The sequence below is a fragment of the Schizophyllum commune genome, assembly GCF_000143185.2.
Source record: "Schizophyllum commune H4-8 unplaced genomic scaffold SCHCOscaffold_7, whole genome shotgun sequence".
Lineage (NCBI taxonomy): Eukaryota > Fungi > Basidiomycota > Agaricomycetes > Agaricales > Schizophyllaceae > Schizophyllum > Schizophyllum commune.
In genome coordinates, this window is record NW_026089544.1 from 944,905 (window position 1) to 967,912 (window position 23,008).

At 58.5% G+C, this 23,008-nt stretch overlaps 8 protein-coding genes across 8 annotated transcripts; 6 read left to right on the forward strand and 2 right to left on the reverse strand.

Moving 5' to 3' along the window:
• Positions 1 to 692: 692 nt before the first annotated feature.
• Positions 693 to 2,893, forward strand: SCHCODRAFT_02314405 (uncharacterized protein). Its single transcript, XM_050342347.1, has 4 exons — positions 693 to 2,049; positions 2,099 to 2,346; positions 2,398 to 2,549; positions 2,604 to 2,893. Exons 1-4 carry the CDS (start codon positions 845 to 847, stop codon positions 2,751 to 2,753), a joined length of 1,755 nt encoding a protein of 584 aa, XP_050199579.1. The 5' UTR covers positions 693 to 844; the 3' UTR covers positions 2,754 to 2,893.
• Positions 2,894 to 3,589: 696 nt separating this feature from the next.
• Positions 3,590 to 4,558, reverse strand: SCHCODRAFT_02544353 (uncharacterized protein; the record flags this gene model as incomplete). The annotated part of the gene is made up of 1 exon (XM_003030958.2): positions 3,590 to 4,558. A coding segment is annotated over exon 1 (606 nt), but the record flags the coding sequence as incomplete, so codon positions are not given.
• Positions 4,559 to 5,546: 988 nt separating this feature from the next.
• On the forward strand, positions 5,547 to 6,664 carry SCHCODRAFT_02628607 (uncharacterized protein). Its single transcript, XM_050345480.1, has 4 exons — positions 5,547 to 6,053; positions 6,104 to 6,240; positions 6,289 to 6,337; positions 6,387 to 6,664. The coding sequence occupies exons 1-4, from the start codon at positions 5,643 to 5,645 to the stop codon at positions 6,576 to 6,578; spliced, it is 789 nt and encodes a 262-aa protein (XP_050199580.1). The 5' UTR covers positions 5,547 to 5,642; the 3' UTR covers positions 6,579 to 6,664.
• SCHCODRAFT_02628609 (uncharacterized protein) lies at positions 6,480 to 7,607 on the forward strand. Its single transcript, XM_050345481.1, has 3 exons — positions 6,480 to 6,727; positions 6,800 to 6,872; positions 6,971 to 7,607. The coding sequence occupies exons 1-3, from the start codon at positions 6,664 to 6,666 to the stop codon at positions 7,509 to 7,511; spliced, it is 678 nt and encodes a 225-aa protein (XP_050199581.1). The 5' UTR covers positions 6,480 to 6,663; the 3' UTR covers positions 7,512 to 7,607.
• Positions 7,608 to 7,968: 361 nt separating this feature from the next.
• Positions 7,969 to 8,870, forward strand: SCHCODRAFT_02628610 (uncharacterized protein). Its single transcript, XM_003031372.2, has 3 exons — positions 7,969 to 7,999; positions 8,062 to 8,199; positions 8,254 to 8,870. Exons 1-3 carry the CDS (start codon positions 7,976 to 7,978, stop codon positions 8,782 to 8,784), a joined length of 693 nt encoding a protein of 230 aa, XP_003031418.1. The 5' UTR covers positions 7,969 to 7,975; the 3' UTR covers positions 8,785 to 8,870.
• A 124-nt stretch (positions 8,871 to 8,994) lies between these two features.
• On the forward strand, positions 8,995 to 11,703 carry SCHCODRAFT_02314501 (uncharacterized protein). Its single transcript, XM_050342348.1, has 7 exons — positions 8,995 to 9,302; positions 9,442 to 9,543; positions 9,593 to 10,042; positions 10,092 to 10,192; positions 10,240 to 10,465; positions 10,515 to 10,708; positions 10,762 to 11,703. The coding sequence occupies exons 1-7, from the start codon at positions 9,224 to 9,226 to the stop codon at positions 11,485 to 11,487; spliced, it is 1,878 nt and encodes a 625-aa protein (XP_050199582.1). The 5' UTR covers positions 8,995 to 9,223; the 3' UTR covers positions 11,488 to 11,703.
• A 3,831-nt stretch (positions 11,704 to 15,534) lies between these two features.
• Positions 15,535 to 20,114, forward strand: SCHCODRAFT_02628620 (uncharacterized protein). Its single transcript, XM_050345482.1, has 14 exons — positions 15,535 to 16,103; positions 16,156 to 16,242; positions 16,295 to 16,506; positions 16,555 to 16,700; positions 16,761 to 17,552; positions 17,605 to 18,116; positions 18,167 to 18,225; positions 18,278 to 18,392; positions 18,445 to 18,670; positions 18,723 to 18,749; positions 18,801 to 18,889; positions 18,948 to 19,040; positions 19,090 to 19,755; positions 19,810 to 20,114. Exons 1-14 carry the CDS (start codon positions 15,587 to 15,589, stop codon positions 19,815 to 19,817), a joined length of 3,549 nt encoding a protein of 1,182 aa, XP_050199583.1. The 5' UTR covers positions 15,535 to 15,586; the 3' UTR covers positions 19,818 to 20,114.
• A 388-nt stretch (positions 20,115 to 20,502) lies between these two features.
• On the reverse strand, positions 20,503 to 22,683 carry SCHCODRAFT_02689502 (uncharacterized protein; the record flags this gene model as incomplete). The annotated part of the gene is made up of 3 exons (XM_003030957.2): positions 20,503 to 21,587; positions 21,640 to 21,925; positions 22,662 to 22,683. 3 exons carry the CDS (start codon positions 22,681 to 22,683, stop codon positions 20,708 to 20,710), a joined length of 1,188 nt encoding a protein of 395 aa, XP_003031003.1. The 3' UTR covers positions 20,503 to 20,707.
• Between the last annotated feature and the right edge of the window lie 325 nt (positions 22,684 to 23,008).

A 23,008-nucleotide genomic window follows, 5' to 3' on the forward strand; every position in this document is an offset into this window, starting at 1 on the left:
GTATCCGACGACTGTCTTGGGGCCTGTGTGCCATCTATCGCTTGGGAAAGCGCTCTAGCTATACTCATGCCTCAACCTCAACGCCATCCCGCACGTTCCGGAAACTTTCCAGTACGCATCGACGCCGCCTCGCCAAAGCTTTCTAAACTCATTAATGTCGCCGACTTTCTTTCCGATGGTGTGGTCCTACGAGACGTCCTAGGTATGGATGCAGTCCTCGTTCTCTTGGCCTGAAAGGCTCTTGTCTACCTCGATTTCTTGACGTTTGCCCTTTGGCAGGAGATGATCCCTCTGTCCTTGTCAAGCGCTGCTATGGCGCAGTCGCGCGCTGCATATTCTCGATGGCGCAGGCACAGACCTTGCGAAACGTCATAGAATTATCTTGCCTGTCGAAATTGTCACTCTGGGTATATCACGCCATTCCGAAGCCAGGCCTTCGTCCAGCATTTGGCGCGTTCTCCGAGCCTATTTTGACCGTTTTTTTTGCCTTCCTCATCAGTCATCTCCATGCTTCATACCGCAGTGTATGTTCTCTCTAGTACGACTGCTACAGACCAAGGGCTTGTATGTGCAAGTTTGCCACAATGAGACTGATCCAAAGAGGAAGGTCACCCGAGGCGTGAGGCGGCCTCTGAACCTCGTTCTATCGCTATCAAATCACCTCCGTACCTGATTCTTCAAGAAATGCACATATGCAAAGCTTTGTAGGTAGACTGAGTGCTATGGCAGGGTAAAAATCGAGTTCGGTGGGTCCATAGAGTGCATACTGACGGGAGCAAACAAAGGATCACGGGGCGCGATAAGATTAGATTACGTAGCCCCGCGATCAAACCTTGGCCGACCAATGTCCTTCACCTTTTCTCACCGCGCCGCCATGGTCAACTCTGCAATCTCCTCGGATCCTCTGAGTTCTCCATCACCGTCGCCCGAGCCACCCTCCGGACCCTCGAAACCACCTGAGATACGACGAGAAATCCCCATGTCATCGGAGGCGCCTCACGGCAGGGGCGGGGACAACGATTCCGAGCTCTCTGAGCTCACGGAGGACGAGCAAGACCGCCGCTCGCAGTCGAAGAAGAGGGCTTCCGTCCATCAGCCATCAGTGTCGAGCGTGAAGCCCTCGTCCAGGAAGCGCGCGCCCGCAGCCGACGATGACGACAAGGAGTATGAGACTGAGGAAGAGCAGGATACGCGTCGCAATGACAAGGGTGGCGATGAAGACGACGCTATGCAGGAGGATGAGGACGGCGCCGACGACGACGCGGACGACTCGGCCAAGTCGTCCGGAAAGGAAACCGATCGGACGAAAGACCTTGTCAAGGGCCGTCGTGTTCCCAATCGCCCCCCGCGCCCCCGCAGCAAGAAACGCAACTCTATCGTCCCCGCGCCGATGTGGGGCTGGGCCACCAAGAACGACGAGGAGGATGAGGTAGAGGAGGGCGAGCAGCCCGAGGAAGAGGAGGAAGAGGGCGAGGTTGGCGAGGACGACAACGAGCGCGAAGAGCCCGAGCCCGAAGAAGACACCGCGCCACCGTCGGCGAGGATGCCACCACCCCCGGCTACGAACGCCGACGACTTCCTTCGTCAGGAGATCGAGAAGCGCCAGGCGGACATCAACAATAGCCGTGAGACCCCGAAGGTGCCGGCCAAGCCGTCCGTCGAGTCGGAGGATGAGGATGAAATGGAGGAAGGCGAAATCGAAGAGGGAGATGAATCCGACAACGACGAGGACGTGGGCGTCGCTGCACCGCGCACGGCCCCCCTAATGGCCGCGTCGTCAATCATGGCGGGGTCCACCGTTGTCGGTTCGACACTTATGGACGACGGCGGCAGCGACGAAGAGGAGGAAGAGGGGGAAAAGGAGGACGAAGATAAGGACTCTGACGACGACGAGGCCAAAGACAAGGGCAAGGACGAGGATATGGACATCGACGAAGACGACACGCCCCCGGCCAAGTCGAACAAGGAGGCCCCCGTTCCAACTTCGACTAAACCCATCTCGAAGAAGAAGGAAATTGTCGACGAAACGCCTGTTAAGGATGGCCGGAGGTGCGTTGCCAGCCCCTCGACGCGACATACAGCTAATCTCTACCTACAGGTCCCGCATCATCAAACCTGCTTCGGCCCAAGAACAGTCCCGCGAACCCAGCCCCGACGCTGCCAGCGCCGCCGAGGACGATGCACTCGAACAAGACCAAGAAGACGAAACTGAAATACAGCCTGCTCATCGCGCCGAGGCCCTTGACACCCTTGCCATCATAGAACTCAAGTTCGCCCTGCTTCGCGAGAATGTCTACGTCGAGAAGATGGACAATTTGGCGTGGGAAGAGGCGCTCGTCAATGATGGTGCGCGGATCCTCGAGAGTTCATATGGACAGCTTCGCTTACAGCTTATAGGGACGCATCCTGAGATGCTTCACATGCAATCTGAACTAACAAAGCGCCGTGATACTCGCATGCGACTAGCAGACGCTCGCCAGGAGGTTGAGACTCAAGCCGTGCAGAGGAAGCGCGCGCACGATGAAATGGCCATTTGGAGTTGGTGGCAGGTACGTACTCAATACCTATGTGAAGGCGGTCCGCTGATCCTCTGTTTGCTGTAGTTTGAACGTGATCAACTTCAGACGGACATGATCTCCGAGACGAACCGTAAACGCCGCCGTCTGGAAAGAGATCGACGCACCCTGGAGCGGCCCCCTCCCAGTGCGTCCATCATTGATATACACATATCACGCGTATTCACACTTCCATAGCGCGCCGCATGCCTCTGCCGCCTCCTGAAATCGGCATGCCCACTGTGCCCCTGCTACGGAAGACAATTGAGTCTGCGACACCCACTAGCGCCATCACAAACAAGCGCAAGCGCTCAAAGCACAGCAGCCAGCCCGGCGTCAACCCCTTGTCGAATTCGCCCTCCTACCCTGAGCTTCCGCGTCTCGGTCAGTTGGACATTGAGCACGATCTCCGCTTCCTCCAGATGCACGCGCAGCCCAACAACGCTGCCGGCAACACGCGTCGCAGCGTCAACATCGACTATGCCCCTGGCGGTGGGCGCATGATCGTCCCCGGTGGCGGCACGAACGCATTTGGGGTCATCAACGACGGGTTGATGGGCCTTGGTGGCGGGATGAGCATCGGGCTCATGCAGAGCGTGCAGGTGTACAATGAGGGTCCCAGCAACATGCCGCCCCCCATGCCTACGAAGTCGAGGGACATGACGCGGCCCTCGTCGCGCCAAGGCTATTTTGGCAGCGGCCGCCGCTCGCCTAGCCCGCGCATGGGCGGCATGCCCTGGGCGGGCGGTAACGGCACCTGGGAGGAGGAGGACCGCATCATCGCTGTCCAGCACGAGAAGGAGCGCGATAGGCGGGAGAGGGAGCGAGACCTGCAACATCAGGCGGACGCGGCGCGCTACCGCGACGAGAAGGAGCGCGAGCAGCTTTTGATTCAGCAGCAGCAGCAGCAGCAGCAGCAACAGCAACATCGACACCAGCCCGCGGTGCCGCCGCACGTGCATCATCATCCACACGTCCACCCGCACCACCATCACCATCGGCCTCATCACCACCATGTAGTGCACCGACACCCGCCTGCCCAGCCAAGCCCGCGCCCGCCGAGGGAGTACGAGCGCCAGGGGGAGGCGATCAATATGGCAGCGGGGCAGATGCACAGTGGTTCGCCTCCAAATGCATTTGAGGGGCATAGTCGGTCTGCGTCGCTGTCGAAGTCGGGACCTAGCGGGCGACCGCCGCTCCTGCAGGGGAGCCCACCAGAAGAAAGGGAGCGCGCGCCAGTGGATCGTGAACGGGTACCAGTGGATAGAGAGCGCGCGCCGATGGATCGTGAACGGATACCGATGGATAGAGAGCGTGCGGCGATGGATAGGGAGCGCGCACCCATGGAGAGGGAGAGGCCTCCAATGGATAGAGAGCGTCCGCCGATGGCGATGCCCTTTGCGGTACCCTCGTCCTCGAAGGGTCCGTCGGATGCCCCGCGTCCCGGTTCGGCATGGCCGCGCGATGTGGATATGCGTCCACCTATTCCTAGTCCAGGTGGGATGTCGGGCTCGCCACCGGGCCCTTCGTCGCGCTTCCCGCCGATGGAGCGTCCGAGCGGTCCGCCTATGGATCGTGCTGTTGTTCCTCCCATGGATCGCGCTGTACTCCCATCCATGGACCGTGCTTTGGCACCACCCATGGAGCGTACGAGTGGTCCTCCTACCCCCCTCGAGCGTCCCGTAGGACCGATGGATCGTCCGCTAGGTCCCCCAATGGAACGGCCCTCTTCGTCTCAGCGCTCGCGCCCCGCCTCGCAACAGCACTCCCGGCAGGGTTCGTCAGGGGGCATACTCTCGCCCACCCGGTCGCGCATGCCGCTGCCAGCGGAACGTCCGCGGTCGCCTGGTGGTGCACACTCACGCAGCCCATCGAGTGCCGGGCTCGGGCGGTCGCCATCGCATGCAAGTGTTGGACGGTCACCCTACCATCCGTCCACGGCGCCGGGATCACCGCATAGGCCTGCAGGGACGATGCTACCGCCTTCCGGCGGCCCGCCGACGGGACTCAGTGGTCCAGGCGCAGGCCTCGCGGGTCCGCCAGTTGGGTTGAGTGGTCCGGGAGCGGCGGGACTGGCTGGCCCAGCGTTGCCACCTCTGGCGGGGCCAGGAGCTCCCCCACCACCGGCGTCGTCCAGGCAAGTGCTGCCGCTGTCGACGTCGGTCTCGGGGCTTTTGAGCTCGGACAAGATGGCGGTGGATAAGGAGAGGCTGCCGCCGGTGTCGTCGATACCCAACTCTTGAGGCACGCGCGGGGGACTTGAACGCGGCTCAAGGATGTAACTGTAATCATGCTCGAGGTGTATATCTGCACGGCTTTTGCTCGACCAATATCACGATTTTTTCCACTCATCCAGAAAACTCATGAATTACTGTACAAGAACTCATGAGAAGCCTTCCTGCGAGTTGGCTCGAAATTAAGGTGCGTAGGCGCTCCAAAGGATCGTGCGGTAACGTCTCTATTAATTACATCGCGTCCTCGACGCAGCTGAAAGCCACGGCCGAGTTGCCTGCCTGCAGCGAAGACTAGGACCTGATGCATAATGAATCCAGTCTGTAAGAACAGTCTTGTGGTTGACCTGCAAAGTAGCTACGTCGCTGAGCCAAAGTTGGATTCGTGTGTGCTGAGCTGGGGAGTCGATTAGGCATCGATAGAGATTCTTGGCGAGGCGTCTGAGCCCGCGTTAACGCCTGTCGCATTCAGTCGCTGAGCCCCTAAAACAAGCAAGTCTTGAACTTTTTGCAGGGCTTCGCGAGGAGATTGGAAAAACCAGAGAGTTGTGAGGCACCTTCGAAGAATGGGGCGTTGTATAAGGGCAACCATTTGTAGACTCGGAGGGGGTTGGCACTCTCGGCAGCAGGAGCCGAACAGAGGTTCAGCTAGAATATTGTGAACGTTGTCTACGTGCTGTCATCAGGATGAACGCGGCAATACGGCATCTGACGGCGACGGAGTGAGGGTCAGTGGCAAGAGCATAATAGCCCATCACGCCGGCCATATTCTATTGTTCTACAAGAGGAAAGCACTGTATCGAGTCTCGTCTCTTCATCCTGACCCTCATCACGACCAAATTACCTACCCGCGACAATGACGGTGCAAGCACCAACAACGAAGGAACTAGAGCAGTTCAGCCAGCTCAATGAGTTGATGGGCGGCGAGCTCGATCAGAAGCGCGGGCTCGAGGTCCTGCGTCAGACAGGCGGCGACATCACCAAAGCCATCGACATTCTTTTCAGCGAGGCCCCGTCCGGCGGCGCGGAGGTCCAGCATGTGGAGACCGCGTCCTCAAGTACGCAGCCTTCGCGCGCATTGGCACCCCTGCCTGAGGACATGGGCCCGTTCGCCAACTCCCTCATCTCGAGCGAGTCAGAAGAGGAGCAGATCAACCGCGCGCTGCAAATGTCGCTGGGGAACGACGTAGAACCCGTAAATCAGCCGCAATTTGGCCCATCTAACAGGCAGCCGGACGCGAACTGGTCGATGGTTCCGGCGGGCGCGGTGCGTGTGCTGCGTTCCATTACATTGGTGGCGTACTCACAGCGGCGCAGAACACACCGGCATCAACGCAGAGCAATGCTGACGCGAATGTGCAACAAGCAATCGCGTCGAGCTACCAGGACGCGATGGCCGTCGATCAAGTGACGGAGGAGTTGAATCTGGAAGACCTTGTCAGACAGCCGGAGGCGTGAGTCGGCGCGCCAGCAATCCTTCGAACTATATTCACCTTCTTCAGGCCTGTCTCCGTGCGCGTTGACCTTCCCGCATTAGCATACGCGTCGGCTGTGCGCCTTCTACCCTTCCGTCATACTCTTCCTCACCCACCCTCCCCAGGTCATCCATGCGCTCTTCTTCACACCACAGGTTCGGCAAGTTGTAGCTAATCTACGACCTCCTGCACACGTCGACCGACATTCTGCAGATGACAGTGGTTCGTCTCTCCGTCCCGATTCCTGCGCCTGTTCATTCTACAACGTCTTGCGTTCCTACTTCACCTTTTCTTCGAAACTAATCACAGGTCCTTAACACAGAGAACGCGCTCTGGAACCTTATCGAGTTATTCTCCTACTTGGACTACTCTTGCATTAACGTGCTCGGAGACGACAAGGCGATGCTGTCCCTCAACCCATTGTTTTTCGACTCGGTCGAATCACAACCGGGGGACCTATGTAGAAGTGAGTCGTGTCCTCAACAGTTCAACTCAAGGGCGCTATCTGCCAATACGTTGAAACCTAACCCTCGCGCAGAACTTTACACCCAGATCGCGCAGATGGTGGAGGAGGCCTACCTTGTGCAAATGGCCGATGCGGAACCTGGCCTGTAAGTCATCACTATATGCTCAAGTCACCAACCTTCCCCAGCCGCCTCGCTTCCCCTGTGCTGCTTACCTCTCGGCCAACTCATCACATACTCCGTAGCCCCCACATCTTCTACTTCGACCACATGAAGGCTCGCCTCGTTAATGGCGTGCCCCAGCTGCCCAACCCACCATACACGACACGCGACGCCGTAGTGAACGTCAACACTGGAAGCTTTCTCAGCTCTGGAAACGATCTGCTCTCCCGACTAACGGACGTGATGGGTCTGTATAGCGAGCCCCAGGGGCCGCAGCAGGAGCTGGAGTTCAACGCGATTCTGGAGCCGTCGCAGGTGCTGGCGTTCCAGTTGTCGCACGGGAGCTCGTACGTGGGCGGCTATTATCAAGCCTCCGCGCACGCCACGCACGACGGCTTCCGCTTTCCAACTTCCTTCTTCCTCGACCAGTTCCTGATGCAGAACGTCGAGACGGCGCTCCAGCTGCGCGATGCACGACTGGGCATGCTGGCAGATATCCGGCAGTGCCAGGGGAGGAGGGGGTTGTTGACGCGGTTTGAGGTGAGAGTTGAGAGGACGGCGAATCCAACGTTGCTGGTTGTAACCACGGAAAAAGCGTTTGCTTGCCGACGTATGAATGACTGACAATTATTCGCTCATCAGGAAAGCGACGTTTTGGGCAACTTGCGCGCCAACGCGTACTACTTCGAGCACGTCGCGAGCGCGAAGGACGCGCCGGACCGACCGATCCCGCCAGATGGGATCGCGGAGCGATTGAAGGGGATCGTGGCGAAGATCGAGCAGGAGGTAGCGGGTAGGTCGGCGTGAATGACCGGCGATGGCCGCGGTGTCGACGTTCTGAGGCTGACTGCTTTTGTAGCCATCGACAAGCACATCGTTGACGTCGAGGCCAAGCTCGCGCAGCTGCATGATACGCCTGCCCTGCAGAATGTTAAGGTCAGGCAGACTGTTCAGCGGGGTAAGCGATGTGCTGATGACTTCTTATCCACCCTCAGTACGACTTGCGCGCGGTCATCATGTACACGGGAATCCCGGGGCGCAAGAGTGTGTATAGCTATGTGCAGGACGGGCGGGAGCAATGGTGGAAGATGGTCGAGGGCTCGGTGACGGAGGTGAGCATGAGCATGAGGTTGCCGCTGAAGAACGCCATAACGACTGACTATGCCACCGCTAGGTTGATGAAGCAACCGTCCTCACCGACCCCACGGGTATGCACATCGGTGCAGGGCCGTGCATGTTGATATACAGTCGCTCGGTCACGGATGAGCAGCGATGGGACATGGACCACCCGCGATACCATGAGCACTTCATGGTCAGTATTGTGCTTTTGTCAATGCAAACACACACCGATCCTCATCCCTTCCAGTCGAATGTCCTACAATGCAACGCGCAATACTTCGAGAAGCTGCCTGACGAGGTGAAGGCGCGGATAGAGACAACGTGGGGCTCTGCAGACGCATTCGTGCGAAGAGGCATGCCTTCACAAGCCGTGCCCCATCCCATGTCTCCGACTGCCCGCTCAGCCTCACCGTCGACAGCGATGAGCGTGGATCTTACTCGCGACACACCGCCCCGTGGCCCGCGACCCGAGAAGCCTGGCCACGTCGCTAGCACTTCGCATGCGGCGAGCCCGTCGTCGCACCGTAATTCGTTGCGCAAGACCAGCTCGGCGTCGCGGGATACGATCATGCGCGATCCGCCGCTGCAGCACCGAGACGCGAGCGTGCGGGATGTGCCGCCGCACCAGGCGCGGGAGCCGCGAGACCTGCCGCCACATCAAGCGCTACCTCGGGAGGGCTCTATGAGCCGGGTGGAAGGGCCTCACGGGCCCAGGGAGGCGTCGATGGGCAGGAGCAGCCCATCGTTGAGCCGGGATGCGTCCATGTCGAACCCATGATCTAGCGGTGAGGATAATGCGAGACTCAAGGCCCCCTCGTGTACTTTTACCTGCATATTTATTGCCTCGTACTGCTGCTTGCTGCCGCCTCGACGGACATGAGCGCTCTTGTGCACCTTGGCAGGAGCCTGCAGGTGACTCTGGAACGGAAATTGAATGATGTCGTTGGAGGCGGACGAAGCACGTGGGCTGCATTGCATGTCAGGGGTGCCTTGTGCTTTTGATCATGACGGCAGTCTCGAGTTTCGCCAATTACTTCAAGCCTCCTCCGCCTTGTACTCCACGCCCAGGTTGTCCTCGACGTCGTGGCCTGTGTCTCTCGATGAGCAGAGCTACGTGCACACCGCAAACCTGAGAAAGAAAGAGCAGTGCAAGACGCTTCTGGAGACGTACAGCACGCCAGGTTCGCTACGCCGGACCAGAGCCCTAGCGCGCAAACATGTCTGTCCCAACGATCGCGATGGAGGACGACCTCGGGATCGTCTATGTGGTCGAGAATGCGCAACAATTCTGGTCGGGTGAGTGACCGTCGTCTTGAGATGTATGGCAACACGCGCTGGCTGTTCAGCGTACTTCCCTTCCTCCCTATGCACGCATAATTTCTCGTGTGTTCTGCTGCCCATCCTCGCAAGCATATACTCAAACATCTCTCCACAGAACTGCAAGACGTTCTGCACTTCCCTAAAGACATGATACCAACACTGTCCCAGCTTGATCTAGCGCTCAAGCGGTCATTGGCGCTGTGCGCGGCATACCACGGTGCGTGTCCACTTCCTCTATACTTCTCCTATGTCTCATGTGCTTGCAGAACAATACCTTCAAACACCCATGCAGATCGAACACGCCTGCGATCTCATCCTAGATTCAGAACTCTTCACCTTCCACTCCGAGCGCATGTGCGATATCCTCATGAGCGACATCCAGTCCACTACCGACCCCCACATGCAGCTCATATTCTACTTCCTCCTCCTTCACTACGGTCGCCGCACCCGCCACGCTACCGGCACGCGCGCCGAGTTCTTTCGCAACCAGAAGAAGTGGCAACCGGTCATCCCGCTGCTCATGGACCATATCCAAGTCGACATAGAAGAGGACGCGTTCGATATCGACGAGGATGCCGACTTCGATCAGAGCTCGGCGTCTGGCAGTAGCGCAGTCGGTGGGGTTCCTGTACCTATTGAGGCAAAGCTGCGCAGCCTTAGCGTCAAGTTGCTATACGAGGTGTGTCGAGTACAGCGACTTAGCCTTTCAGATCTACGTGCGTCATTGCCTCCTTCGACCGTTTTTATCTCTGATCGTTCATATAGGCATCTTCCCGAGCGCCTTTATCGACTTCTTGTTCGATCTCGTTGAGCAAACACGAGACATGCGAAATGACGCCTTCAACTATTCGATCATCAAGCTTATCGTGCGCCGCATTTCTGTCATTGTGCCGCATATGTTGACTCCTGGTAGGTTGCCTTGAATGAGCAGTTCATGGTGGCGTCGTTGCAGGCGTCCCACAGTCCAAGCCCAGCTGGATCTCCTGCGCCTGATCAGGAGCACCACCGAAAGTCGAATCACCGACTGTCGAATGATCCAGAGGGGAAGAACCAGAACCGAGTCCTAAGCGTCCTAATGCGACGGTTAGGAACGAGCAAGACGTTCGGCGAGAACGTGATCTTCATGTTGAACCGATCCAGTGAGTCTACTTCCCGTACCTGACTGCCTTGAGGTCACGTCCACCCCAGAGCGAACACCTGAGGATCTGACAACACAATTACTACTTCTCAAGATCCTATATCTACTCTTCACCACCAAGGGAACAGAGGACTTCTTCTATACCAACGATCTGTTCGTTCTCGTAGATGTCTTCCTACGAGAACTGGGTGACCTTATGGACGTGGACGAGACAGACGCAACGCACGGCAGTGTCCTAGAATCTGTAAGATGCCTTGCGGCCTTCTGCGTGTAATAACTGATTCATCAACCTTCTAGCTAAGGCACACTTACTTGCGCGTGCTCCATCCGCTCCTCACGAAGACAGAGCTGAGGGAGGTACCCTACAAGCGCGCGCAGCTCGCCTATCTCCTCGAATCGATCGTCAACTCGGATGGGCGTGGCGCGACGAAGGAGGTCGGGCCGACGACACGGCGACTGGCCGAGCGCTGCCTCGGCGGGGAGTGGGCATCGGGCCTACGCACGCAACGCAAGAAGGCGGCGTCGGACTTCGGGCCGCATGCCGCGGTGTCGCCGACGACAGAGCTGACGCGCCCGACGCCGCCGCGGCTGACGAGCAAGAGCGTGGAGAACCTATCGTCGACGATGGCGGGGATCACTATCGCTCCTCCGCCTCCCCTACCGACACCGTCGTCGGCGTTCTTCTTATCGAGCGCGTCGTCGCAGAGCGTGCCAGCGCGATCCGACCGCTCGCATGCACATCGATATCAGCAAGCTGCGCCGCATAGCTCGATCTCCATACCATCTGGTCTGAAAGGGATCGAACGCGCGACGCTCTCGCCGATGTCGATATCGTCGGCGAGCTCGGTGGCGGACAGCGACGCTTCAGCGTCCACCGTGGAGAGACCGCATCGACGCGCGGCGCCGGCGCCGCCAAAGAAGAGGAGGAAGCCGCCAGCGATCCCAGCGAATGCTGGGTTGGAGAGGACAAGCAGCGGCGCGTATGTGCAGCCAATCAAACCTGGTTTGAAGTCAGCCCACTGAGGATTGGGTGTGCTGTCTCTAGACTTTACGCTTTGATGTTCTGTACATACATACCTTCGGTCCTTCTCCTTACCTTACGCTTGACACTCTTTGTCATCTCCCACACCCTTTCCCTCACACGCCTCGTCGCCTCCCCTCCCACCCTTTGTCAGCCTCCACACCCACACCCACGCATGCATATGGGCCCTGCTTCTTGCCCTATTCACCTCTTATTTCCATTCCTATTACCGTTCCGCAATTGAGTCTTTTTGTTCCGCTTCTCACGTCTTCGGCTTCCTCTCCCAGCTTTCTTTCCTTCGTTTTCTATCGCTCCCCTGGTCTTTCTATTGCTAACCCTGGCCTCCTTCTCGTCTCTCCACACCCACTCGCCGTTTTACACCCACTCAGTCACTGCCTTTGCTTTCGTCGTTCTTCCGTCCGTACACGCGCATCTCATCTGACACCCATCTGCATTGTCGTGGATTCATAGACTGGATTCTCCAAGCGTCGTGCAGGCTGCACTTCACATTCAACCCTAGACATTACGCTCCCCTCCGGCCCGTTATAGCGCCTTGAACTTCCTCGACGTTGAGTACTCGCAGTCAGCTGGGGGCGCGTGCGGATGGTGAACTCGGACCGGAGCGCCCTCGAGGCGCGGTGCGCGACACTTCTGAGCACTTCTGACGGTCTCAGTCACCTTCTACTGAGTCCTATCCTTCCTAAGGGAGTTCGGTCCCTCAGGAACGCGACACTCGTCACCGCGAAGCCCGAAGCTGAAGCCGAGAGAAGGCGACAGATCTCCTTTCAGACGGCCCATTGACAAGTATACAACCCATTGACAAGTTTGCGATCCATTGACAAGTTTGCGAGTGTACCCCCCTCCCTGATCACTCCCCAGTTAATGCATTCGCCATACACGTTGTGAACTTCTGTTGGCCCTTCCCGCACCAGTCGGCAATCCCGCACGATTCGGCTATCGCGCGAGTGCTCCCCTTGGGCCGCTCCGACGATCTCGAAGCTCTCGCGCACCCCGCCACTCCGAGAACGCTGAGCGCGCGATCCCGCCGGTCATCGCGTCGGTTTGTTCGTCCCACCGTCGGCTGTTGCACCGTTGCAGTGGAGAGCGAACGATCACTGTCTCGAGATGCAACATGAATTTGGCTTGCACTGAGCAAGGCGTCGCAGACAAAAATCTCCAATCCGAGCTCATTACCGGTGTGTTATACGTCCCCAGGCTGCTTCTTCTCGCCGGCGGGAGCACCAGCCTAGAAGCCCGTGGCATCGGGAAAGCGGGACGTACCGCCGGCATGCTGTGATAGACCCTTCAGGTTTTCGTGCTTCTTTGAGCTGACCTGTATTGATGTTGATGACCCTCCATTGAATAGTTGATCTCCTCGGGCCTCCAACGGGCCTCCGTCGATCCAACCTGCTGACTCACATCGTCTCTTCCAGCACGTCGATGACCAACCACCCACCCTCCAACCTGATGCCCCAGAAGCCTATGTACGGCGGACGCATGTCAGAGGAGTGAACCTGAAGTAAAAGTCCCATTCCTTTGGAAGTCGACGCTCAAGTAGGGCCAAGCCGCGCTCTGATCGCACATCCGAAGCGTCGCGCTGCCTTGTGCGGTCAGTCGTCGTCAGCTACACGTCCAATTCTTTGATTCATGCAGGTTTGTGAGCTTCTAAATCGAGCTGTGCTGACGTGCGTCCGCCGCCTGTCGAAACCCTGTGTGCGTCCCTCAAGCCCTTCTGGTGCGCGTCCCTCAAGCCCTTCTAGTGCGCGTCCTTCTTCTGACGTGCGGGCTTCGAGTCCCTGGCGCGTGTCCTTCGAACCCTTCTGACGCGCATCCGTCGAACCCTTCTGGCGTGCGTCCATCGAACGTTGGGGTTGCCTTTTGGGGCATAATGCGCACACGAGCGTGGGAACGCGAAGTCTTGCGGCTCACGCGGGTGTCACGTGTAACAATTGAGGGCGCGCCCACAACTCGTCTTGCTCGCCTGGCGAGGCAATCTGGTTTGGGTCTGCTGGTTCACTATGTCATTCTCGAGCGAAAAGGGGCGAGCCTGGGTTCAACGGATGTGTGTTGGTCGAGAGAAGCGTCCTTACATGAGTTATTGGGACATCTCTTGCGGTCGGCTAGGTCCTGATGAGCACACTGGGAAGCATGATGACCGAGGAGAGAGGGCGACGACGACGGCTGAGTAACGTATGTACATGCGTGCTGTGACGATCTAGACTGGGACCCTTCGTCCCCGCTTGTTGAAGACCTTACGTCCCGTTCCGACCATCAACAACCGACCACCGGGTACCACGTTTACCGACCCATTCATCGCGCTTACCGCCTCAAGGGACCCTGGACTTGCCTCTCGTCATCCTCACTCATCGATCCTCCGTCTTGGCGAGTGCGTGCCTTGCGCGCTCGAATTCCACTGTTTTATTTTACGCTGCTGAGAATGGTTCGGAATTACGGCCACAGCGTCTTTCTATTCGGAATTGGAGCGCCCATTGTTTTCCGCATCCGGAAGGGGGCAGATAGATCATAGATGGGCTATCAAAGTTTATGGCCGCGTTCCTTGGTGCGTCACTTTCCCTCACTCGAATGAAATTTGGCGGCCTGCGCCAGAGTGTGATTGGAGGACAGGACGCGCTGATTAGCGTGCGCTTTCGGCCTTTGCGTCCGACAGGGATGACGAAGCCAGCTGGGCGACGTTGGCCACCAATCAACTCAAGTCAGGTCAGGTCGTCCATCACACAATCGCGGTGCGCGCGGCGAGCGAGATAGAGATACGATGTCTTGGGGAAGAGGCAAGGTGCCGTCCCCAAGCCGCGCAGCTCCACAGATCAAGCGCGCCAGACGGAGGCAAGCAGAGCGCGGGAGCAGAAAGCAGGGGTTGGCGCAAGCGATGTGTCGAGACCAGGCGCGCACACGACGTTACTGGCTAGATTCGGGGGCGGGGATGCCCATCTTCAGGTCGAAGGCGGGGCGGGGGCGGTATCGTCGACCGTGTGGTGGGCGGAGGTCGTTCACCGCCGCGCAGTCCGCTGTGCAAAGAACAATGTGCGTAAGGGCCGTAAGTACGCGCGAGTTGCGAAGGAGGCGAAGGAATCAGAAGTGCATGATTGGCGAGTAGGCTCGCGAGTTGAGGGCGTCCAAAGCACAGGATGTGCACCTTTGGTGGTTTCGAGGGGTGAGGGACTCCCTGAGCACGACTAGACCGCGGTCTGCTCCATAATGCCGGGCTCGAGGGAGGCGGAGGCAATATTCGACGTACGCATCTCCAGGAGATTTACCTAACGCGTCGAGGGAGGAAGCAGATGTGAAGGTCGTGATGCAGACGAAGACAGATGCAGAGGGCGTGGCCGGCGCGTGGAGTGATGCCATGAAGAGGTGACAGCTCTCGAGTAAGCGGTTTCCATGCAGCAGACAGAAAGACTACAAATGGTCGCAACCCAGAGATCGGCTCGGCCAGGGTGTACTTCTGCTAAACTGGGATCGACGCTACGCAGATGTCGGTGAGAAAGCAGGCTGTGAGCGCAGTAGGACTTGGCCGCCTCCCTTGGGGCTGACTCTGCGTCCGAGATGGTCGTCGTCAAGTCCCGTACAGCCGCGATGGGCGCGTGGGAGGCAAGGGTACGGAAGGGGCAAGTCGACACACACAATGCGCGTCCGCTGATCGGCGGCCGGTCCGGAGTCAACTCGGACTTGTCAAGGGAGACTCGGCATGTGTCGGTAACGAGCGCAACTTGCTCCCGCTCCCGGCCTGCTGAGGTCATGAGAACAGGCGCTGGGTATTCCTGAGCCTGCGCTGCCGTGCGCGATTTGAGCGATACGAACTTTCCTCGACGTCGACGACCCCCAGCAGCAGCCAGCGACGAGCACGACTTCCTGGTAAGTCGCCAACCCGCATGGTCGCCACCCGTGTCGCGCGCCACATGGATGATGAGATAGCGCTGATCAAAACAGCAAATCAGGGGCGAAGCGCGCATCGGAATTATCCATTTTCGGCCAGGTATGTTAGGCGCCTTATAGCACGCCTCGATTATTAAATCCGCAAATGCGCTCCTAACGGCTCGCACTTCTTGATGTGCTCTCTTCTCCCTCTTCTCCCCAACCACCATGGCCTCCTCATACACGCCACTAGACCAGCAGTCGTTCCCGGACCACTATTACCCGACCAGGACCTTTGTCAAGAGGGAGGAGGACGCTGACCCAGCCACCCACCTCCGTCTCAGCTCGCCGAACCAAGATCTCTCCTCGTTAGATGCCCAGCAGCCCGCCTCCGCCCATCCTTTCGGCCTCCCCCTTTCACAATCCTCATCCCGCTCCACCGCACATTCATCGCCCGCCATCCAGGTCATGCCCCCCAGTCTCATCCGCCACACCACCGGCACGCAGTCGCAAGAAGACTCTCCCTCGTCTACCTTCATGTCTACGCCCTGGACGAACGTCATCCCCTCCCCCGTTATTGGCGATACCTCCAACGCCGCCTCCAATCAGCACCATGGCTCGCACAGTCCGGGCGAGGAGGACGACGACGTTACCCCCCTGGTCACCCTGCGTCCCGACAGCTCCTTGGAGGCGCCGGGCATGTCGGGCTCACACGAAAAGATGGTGCGGAGACGGAGCAGCAAAGGTGCGTGGCACGCCGCCTGTCCATTATACTTCTTCTGACACCCCGCGGACAGCCTGCGATCAGTGTCGCAAGTCGAAGTGCAAGTGCGAGCGGTCAGCGCAGGGGGACGACTGCAAGAACTGCGTGATGCTGGGCGTCCGTGAGTGGGCTGGCAGCGTCCATCATCGATTGATCTTGACTCGCGCTATCAGCGTGCACGTTCCTTGGTCCCTCGCGCAAGCGCGGCCCTCCCAAAGGCTACATCGACGCCATTGAAGCGCGCTTGCACCAAGTCGAGGCGCTTATTGGCATCATGTTATATTCAGCAGAAGTACGGATGGACCGCGAGCACGGCGTCGTCGATCGCGAGCCCTCGGAGCACAGAGACGAGCGCGCCGCCGGCATCTTGAGAGACATGGCGCAGGTATAATACTCTGGCTACGCTTCACCTTCTGAATTGACGCGCAGACAGGACCCCCTCGCGCGCGAGATCCTTTGCAGAGTGGACAACTCTTCTTACGGCGTACAGGGCCGGAACAGGCAGCAGGCAGGCCCCAAATTCCGCCAACAGGAAGACGAAGGAGCTTCGGAGTTATCTTCGGCCTTGTCTTCCATGCAGTACGTCCCCCATTTGGCCTGCATACTACGCCCTCGCATTCTCATACGTGTACGGTGCAGCCCGTCGAACGAATGGCAAGACCGCGTAACTCTCATGATGCGCAAGACGCGCCGAGACGCCTCTGGCTCGTCCGCGCGGCAGGGAGCACCGCATGTGCTGCGCAACAGCTCCGCGCCTTTCGGCCATCGGTCCGGGAGCACGAGCAGCAGCGAGGACGCAGGCCCCCATGACAGTAGCCGGCGGCAAAGGCGGCGCATAGCGCACGACGACGGGATGCTAACGCCTGGCGCGGGCGGCGATCCCTATGCGCGCCACAATCTCCATCGCAGCCATCACAGCTTTTCGTCGTTGAGCGTGCAACCGCCGAACGAGCCGTACGTCTCCTCCGACGCGACTTCGCCCACCAGCCCAGCCTACCAACCATCCTTCATTCGCCGAAGCTCGCTTAGCAGCCGATACCCCACCGTGCCGCAATCGTCTTCGTACACGAGCGACGCCGAGGACGACGATACCCCCGCCGCCGTCACGTCCGGCATCGGTGAGCTGAGTCTAAACGAGGACGAGCAGGTCAGGTATCATGGTCGCGCTAGCGGGCTTCACCTGCTGAGTAACACGGAGCGCCACGACCGCCGGAATGAGGGAGGCATATGGCGCTTCCCTAAGGCTCGTGTGTGGCCACCAGTCTCTAACAAGACGACGCGCATGACGCTGGAGGCTGCGGACGAGGAGTACAGGTGCCGCTTACCTGAACTTCGGGTGCAGGAGGAGCTGCTCGACCTCTACTTCTCCTACGTTCAGACCGCCTTCCCCATCGTTCACAAGCAGTCGTTCCTGGATACTTTTAAGAGCATGTGCGTTTTCTTTACACGTATACCGCCTCCTCGTCGTGCTCACATCCCCCAGGACGACGAGCGCGAGTCACGAGTCGCCCGGCTCGCCCGCTTCGGACCATTCCCAATCACGCTCACCCTTCAACCGCGGCCCCCCGCGCGTTCCGCTTCTTCTGCTCTTCGCGATGTTCTCAATTGCCGCACGGTACTCCGACAACGCCCCCGCGTCGGCCTCGAGCCGCGGGCTGGCGCCTTCGACGCAAGAGATGTGGGACGCCGGCGACGAGTACTTGCGCACCGCGAAGCTCATCCTGGGCAACACGTACTCCGCCTCACGGCCCTCGACTGTGCAGGCGCTGCTTCTCATGGGGTACCGCGAGATTGGCATCGGCGCGATGGCGGAGGCGTGGACGTACATCGGGATGGCGGTGCGGATGGCGCAGGATTTGGGAATGCACCGCACTGCGGACGGCTGGTCGCGGACGCGGCTAGGGGGCAAGCTATTCAGTGAGGAGGAGCTGTCGGAGAGGAAGCGCATTTGGTATGGCTGCGTCATTATGGACAAGTATGTCTCGGCCTACATCGGTAAGTCCGCGCTCTGTTGAAGGTTTGCCAAGAGCTCACGCCTTCGCCAGGACGGCCCCTTGGAATATTCGAGCGCGACTTTGACACCCCACTACCTAGCGCGAACGATGTGAGTATTGTTCCTCATGACGTCGCCGAATGTTCTATCTAATACTTCCTAGCCCGAGGAATACGAAGACTGCAAGCCTTACTCGTCGCTTTGCAGTCACGAGCGGATGCGCTTGCAGGCTGTACCTGGCCGGTCCATCTCGTGCTTCAATGCCTCCGCGACGCTTTGTCCGTCATTTTCCTTCCTTCGTGGGGACGTTCCCACTGACTCCACCTCCAGCGAACATTCTCAGCATGATCATCCAGGCTGTCTATTCAGTGCGCTCGGGACCGACCCCCGATGACGAGATCCAGTACCTGGAAGGGCTTCTTGACCGGTGGTACATCGCCCTTCCAGAGCACCTCCGCCGGGATCCGGGCTTTGCGAACCAGACGGCGCCCCTGCCGCATGTCCTCGCGCTACACATGCAGTACTGGTGCGCGGTCCTTCTCTTGCACCGACCTTCGTAAGTGGCGCGCGCCTCCATGTCTAAGATTGAGCTCACGATAGGGTTGCAGGATCAAGCATATCAAGAAGAACAGAGGGTACGCGCAGTTGGCGGGCTTCGCTTACGTCCGTGCTGATTTTTAAGATAGGGCTAGTACGCTGGACGGCGCTGATCTGGCCAGGTCGGAGAAGAGCTACGACCTGTGTGCCTCGGCTGCTAATCAGATAACGTCTCTTTGTAAGTCGGATGCGGTTGATTGCATCGGTAGCACGCGTTGACGATCTATCCCCTTTAGTGACGATGTATGTGGACTACTATCCCATCAACCGCTGTCCGACGTTCCTCTGCTACTACATCTTCACGGCCAGCATCATGCACGTCACTGCTTGTACGTTCATCTGACCTTCTCATCGACTTGGTCTCTGAACCCTTCACAGTGTCCTGGCGTCCAGAAGACCCGCAGGCGCGTATGGGTCTCTCGAAGTGCTTGAGCGCGTTGCAGATGATGGAGGTCATCTGGCCAGCTGCTGGCCGCGCCTTAGAGCTTCTCAGCGGCGCAAAAATAAGCGCGCCCAACACGGACCAGCTTACGCCGCTGACGGAGCGACACAAGCGTCAGCCCGATCAGTCAGTTGACGACCTGTATCGTTCGCACGGCCAGAGCGAGGTTTACCGCGACATCATCCTCCGCGCGAACAACGGCACACTGCCCTACATCAGCGACGAGGAGGCCTTCGCTGCGCAGGAGGGCTCCCAACCCTTGCCCGGCCCGTCTAGTCTGCCTAATCTCTCCTTTGACCAGAGGTGGCCGCCGACTGAGCCCATGCCCTATTCGGGTAGCGTCCCGTCAACTAGCATCTCGTCGTCATTGCCTCAGAGCCTGTATGGCGTAGGCACCCCATCGCATCCTCGCGTACCCAGCGGTGGTGAGCAGCAGCCCCACGGCCAGCGCTATCCGCCGCAGTACTACCAAGAGCTGTCCGACTACCAGCTGAACCAGTACGACAATTTCCCGGACCAGTTCATGCTGCCGCCGCCACAGCCTCCCGCCGCGCAGCAGTATCCCTCTCAGATGTATGGATCGGAGTTCAATAATGTCTTTAGTGAGTTCGCGTCTTATATTCCATCACTATCATCCTTACTGACCTCGCATCTAGATCACTAAGTAATCATCGTGTACTGGGTTCTCTCATGATCCTCGTAGCTCTTCCTACCCCCTTTCCATTACCCTCCGCTTTGCTAGTCATGTCGCGTCCAACCGCGACCTCGCATCCTCTTCCCTTCCCTCGGACTCTACTCTCCGCTTTCCCCTCGCCGTGTGTTGTATCACTTAATTCGAGCCGCTCTACGTTACTATCCCTACTCTGTAGCTTTATCTGCCCGTTTCCTGCTATTGCATGCTTTCGTCTAGGCTTCTGATTGTATATCTAAGCACGAATAATTTGGTTTGCCTTCTACCAGATCGCGGGGCGCGAGCGCGCGTAGCTGCTCCCAACTTCGACGTCTCGAAGGCCGCAGCTTCAGAGCGCTGATCTTGTTCACGAAGGCAAGTTTGAGTGGGTGTCGCAAATATTAAGATTACATGCTACTGGTGGCGAGGACAGGTATGCGTAGTCTCGCAAGCCAGCCTCCATATTACTGGAGTCTGGGGCCGTTTGGCCGGTAGGCCAAAGCGTAGCCTCGGAGTTTGAAATCGCCTACAGGCTGCCATCGCGATCACTAAATGCTATTTGTGCGTCACTGAAAAGTCGATGACCCGTCGACCGTGTCAGTAATCTTCGGTTCGGCATCGTCGGCAGCCTTGCAGATTTTAAACTCCGAGGCTACCCTCTGACATACCCCGGATATGGCTCGAGACTAGGTATGCGCCTGAAACGGCAATACAAGCGAATGGAATGGTATACGTGGCAGCGGATACCCGACAGAGGGAATTAAGGCGGAACGCAAGGTAGGTACAAGGGTCTCGCAGAATGATGACACGAGAGGGAGATAGCGACTATGAAAGCGAAGTCCGTAGGATGGCAGGTGAGAGCAGGATAGCTGCGTCGATGTCGATTACTCGAGCCAGTTCAGCGCCTTGGCGAGAATGTCGACGAACCCGCGTTCGTCGTCAGAGGTCAGAACTTTCGCCTTCTTCCGCGAGCCCGACGCACGCCCTCGCGACTCCGCCTCAAACTCGGATGAGCAGCTGTCAGAGTCGTCGTCCGAGCGCGACTCCGCCTCGACAGGCGGGAGAGTCTCCAGGTACTCCAGCGCGCACTCGCGAATCTCCTCCCACGACCGACTGTCGCCAAGTATTTGGGGCGCCTCCTTCAGTATGACGTACAGCGCGATGTCGTCCTGCCAGTCTATGAGCTCGAGGCACTCGGAGCACAGAGCACGCAGCCGCTTAGCGAGCTTGGGGGAGGGCTTCGTCGTGGCGCCGATGAGAGAGAGGTCGGCCTCCGCGTCCTTGCGCGCGCGCTCGATGATGACGCGACATTCCGACGGCGTTGTGCACTCGTAGGCAGGAGCGACATAGATTTGCGAGAGCCGGTACTTGCGGGCGGCCAGGAACGCTTCGTGTGCTTGGATACAGATATCACGGTGCTCGTCGGACAAAGCGTAGGAGCGTCCGGTGGGGAGAGGCTTTGTGGTCTTGAACGACGTGGGATGCAGCATAAGAACCGGCGAAAACTGAGCGCAGTAGGCGAGAGCGAGAGGAAGAAGCCAGGGTTGTGCACCTTCACACGCAAGTGCTGTCTCGACTGCAGCTACAGCGATTGTGAAGTCATCGCGTGCGAAGGGGAGCTGGTAGATCGAGTCCAGGTCGCAGCAGAATACGTCGCAGAGATGGTGAAAGGCCTTGGCCATCAGAGCGGGCGTGCCGTACAGAGACGAAAGACGGGCAAGAACGAGAGAGCACCAGATGGGCGAGCCCCCAGACACTGTTGAACTACGCCACTTTAGGGAATATACTGCGAAGAGCACACACTATCAGGACGGACCTTTCGCTCTTCCCGTGTAACGCGTCTAAGAGCACGAGCATCTCGCTGGGGTCGACGGGCAAGTGAATGACAGGCGGGTGAGTTATATCGTCGCGATCTTGTCGAAGCGGTTGTGCAGACTTCTCCTCGTGAATGAGCTGGTAGAGCTTTGACCCTACAAGGTCGCTTTCGAAGACACCGAATAATCGCGAGTCGCCCTTGGTGCTAGAACACATGATGATGGCAGTTCCCTTGTGTGGAGGATAGGGAGCAGCCGCAGAGACTGAAGAAGACATCCGGACTTGCGCTGAGGTATCACGAGTAGAAGGAAGAGATACTATGAATCGCGAGGAAGTACCGCAAAAGCGAGAGGCAAGAGGCGAAACCCAGATGATTCGCCATCCATATGACAAGTGCCAAGCACGACCAAGCAAGAGCTTATACGCGGCCTTCTTCGGTCATGGGCAACGATGCAATGGCGCATTCGGAGCGCATCGACTCACACACGAAAGAGGATGATGTAGCAATGAAAGGTTTATTCAACGCGGTGTTACTGATACTACTGCTGTAATTCGAACGCAATTCAAGTCATGGAAATGAACATGGCCGCGAGTCGAACGCGTAAAGGCTCCCCCCGAGCCGCCACATCCCAGCTAATATGGGTCACTGTACGCGAGCGCGCCGTCGGGTCAAGGTCACGAACGTCGCCGCTTCCAAGTCGTATCGACACCTCTCGCACCACCGAGGGTATGGGCCCCCGGCTGTGGGATAGACCACTGGTAGCACTGAAAGGAACACTCGTGCTGTCGCCACCAAGGATGAGAAGGGTCCCGGGTTTCAACACGCATCCTAACCGAGCCGGCCGACCAAGCAAACCATCAACCTTCCACGGGAGCGACGTCGCGTCGTGTCCAGCACAACGCGTAGCGTCCCTACCCGTACCGCCGAGGGAGTCGGCCCTCGGCTGTGGACTACACCACTTGGTGATAGGTCAAGAAGCACTGCGCAACGGGGAGGACCCCGCTGGCCCCTCCTCGACTTACCGGTGATGGCGGTCGCCCCCATCCCGAGGGAAGGGGCAGACCTGGCTTCTGAAGAAAGGTCGGACGGGTCCCATTCTTCTTATACTTTGGCATCAACAGCTCCAGGACACAGCAGTATGTTGATATCACGAGGAATCCGCGAAGGATCTCGCCATGATCACGACATCCGGCGAACATTTGGGGACCGGAAGCAGGACTCAATCGGCGCTAAGCTCTGTTTACCAGTATTTGGGCCAGTGTGTCCAAAGTAGCGTAGTCACACACGCGCAGTACGCGGTCACGCGTGCCTGCGTGGGAAGACTCGGAAGACGCGATAGTCACAGAAGTTCCAGCGCTGGCCTGGACGA

Bases quoted from the DNA above. Each gene is read 5' to 3' on its own strand.
- SCHCODRAFT_02628609 (XM_050345481.1), top strand. From the start codon at position 6,664: ATGCTGTCCCTCAACCCATTGTTTTTCGACTCGGTCGAATCACAACCG. The intron at 6,728-6,799 runs GTGAGTCGTGTC...ACCCTCGCGCAG, and splicing joins ACCGGGGGACCTATGTAGAA to AACTTTACACCCAGATCGCG. The intron at 6,873-6,970 runs GTAAGTCATCAC...CATACTCCGTAG, and splicing joins GCCGATGCGGAACCTGGCCT to CCCCCACATCTTCTACTTCG.
- SCHCODRAFT_02628607 (XM_050345480.1), top strand. From the start codon at position 5,643: ATGACGGTGCAAGCACCAACAACGAAGGAACTAGAGCAGTTCAGCCAG. The intron at 6,241-6,288 runs GTGAGTCGGCGC...CACCTTCTTCAG, and splicing joins CTTGTCAGACAGCCGGAGGC to GCCTGTCTCCGTGCGCGTTG. The intron at 6,338-6,386 runs GTGCGCCTTCTA...CACCCTCCCCAG, and splicing joins CATTAGCATACGCGTCGGCT to GTCATCCATGCGCTCTTCTT.
- SCHCODRAFT_02314405 (XM_050342347.1), top strand. From the start codon at position 845: ATGTCCTTCACCTTTTCTCACCGCGCCGCCATGGTCAACTCTGCAATC. The intron at 2,050-2,098 runs GTGCGTTGCCAG...CTCTACCTACAG, and splicing joins CCTGTTAAGGATGGCCGGAG to GTCCCGCATCATCAAACCTG. The intron at 2,347-2,397 runs GTGCGCGGATCC...TACAGCTTATAG, and splicing joins AGAGGCGCTCGTCAATGATG to GGACGCATCCTGAGATGCTT.
- SCHCODRAFT_02628620 (XM_050345482.1), top strand. From the start codon at position 15,587: ATGGCCTCCTCATACACGCCACTAGACCAGCAGTCGTTCCCGGACCAC. The intron at 16,243-16,294 runs GTGAGTGGGCTG...TCGCGCTATCAG, and splicing joins CTGCGTGATGCTGGGCGTCC to CGTGCACGTTCCTTGGTCCC. The intron at 19,041-19,089 runs GTACGTTCATCT...AACCCTTCACAG, and splicing joins CATCATGCACGTCACTGCTT to TGTCCTGGCGTCCAGAAGAC.
- SCHCODRAFT_02314501 (XM_050342348.1), top strand. From the start codon at position 9,224: ATGTCTGTCCCAACGATCGCGATGGAGGACGACCTCGGGATCGTCTAT. The intron at 10,043-10,091 runs GTGCGTCATTGC...TCGTTCATATAG, and splicing joins ACTTAGCCTTTCAGATCTAC to GCATCTTCCCGAGCGCCTTT. The intron at 10,466-10,514 runs GTGAGTCTACTT...CGTCCACCCCAG, and splicing joins CTTCATGTTGAACCGATCCA to AGCGAACACCTGAGGATCTG.
- SCHCODRAFT_02628610 (XM_003031372.2), top strand. From the start codon at position 7,976: ATGGTCGAGGGCTCGGTGACGGAG. The intron at 8,000-8,061 runs GTGAGCATGAGC...TGCCACCGCTAG, and splicing joins TCGAGGGCTCGGTGACGGAG to GTTGATGAAGCAACCGTCCT. The intron at 8,200-8,253 runs GTCAGTATTGTG...CATCCCTTCCAG, and splicing joins GATACCATGAGCACTTCATG to TCGAATGTCCTACAATGCAA.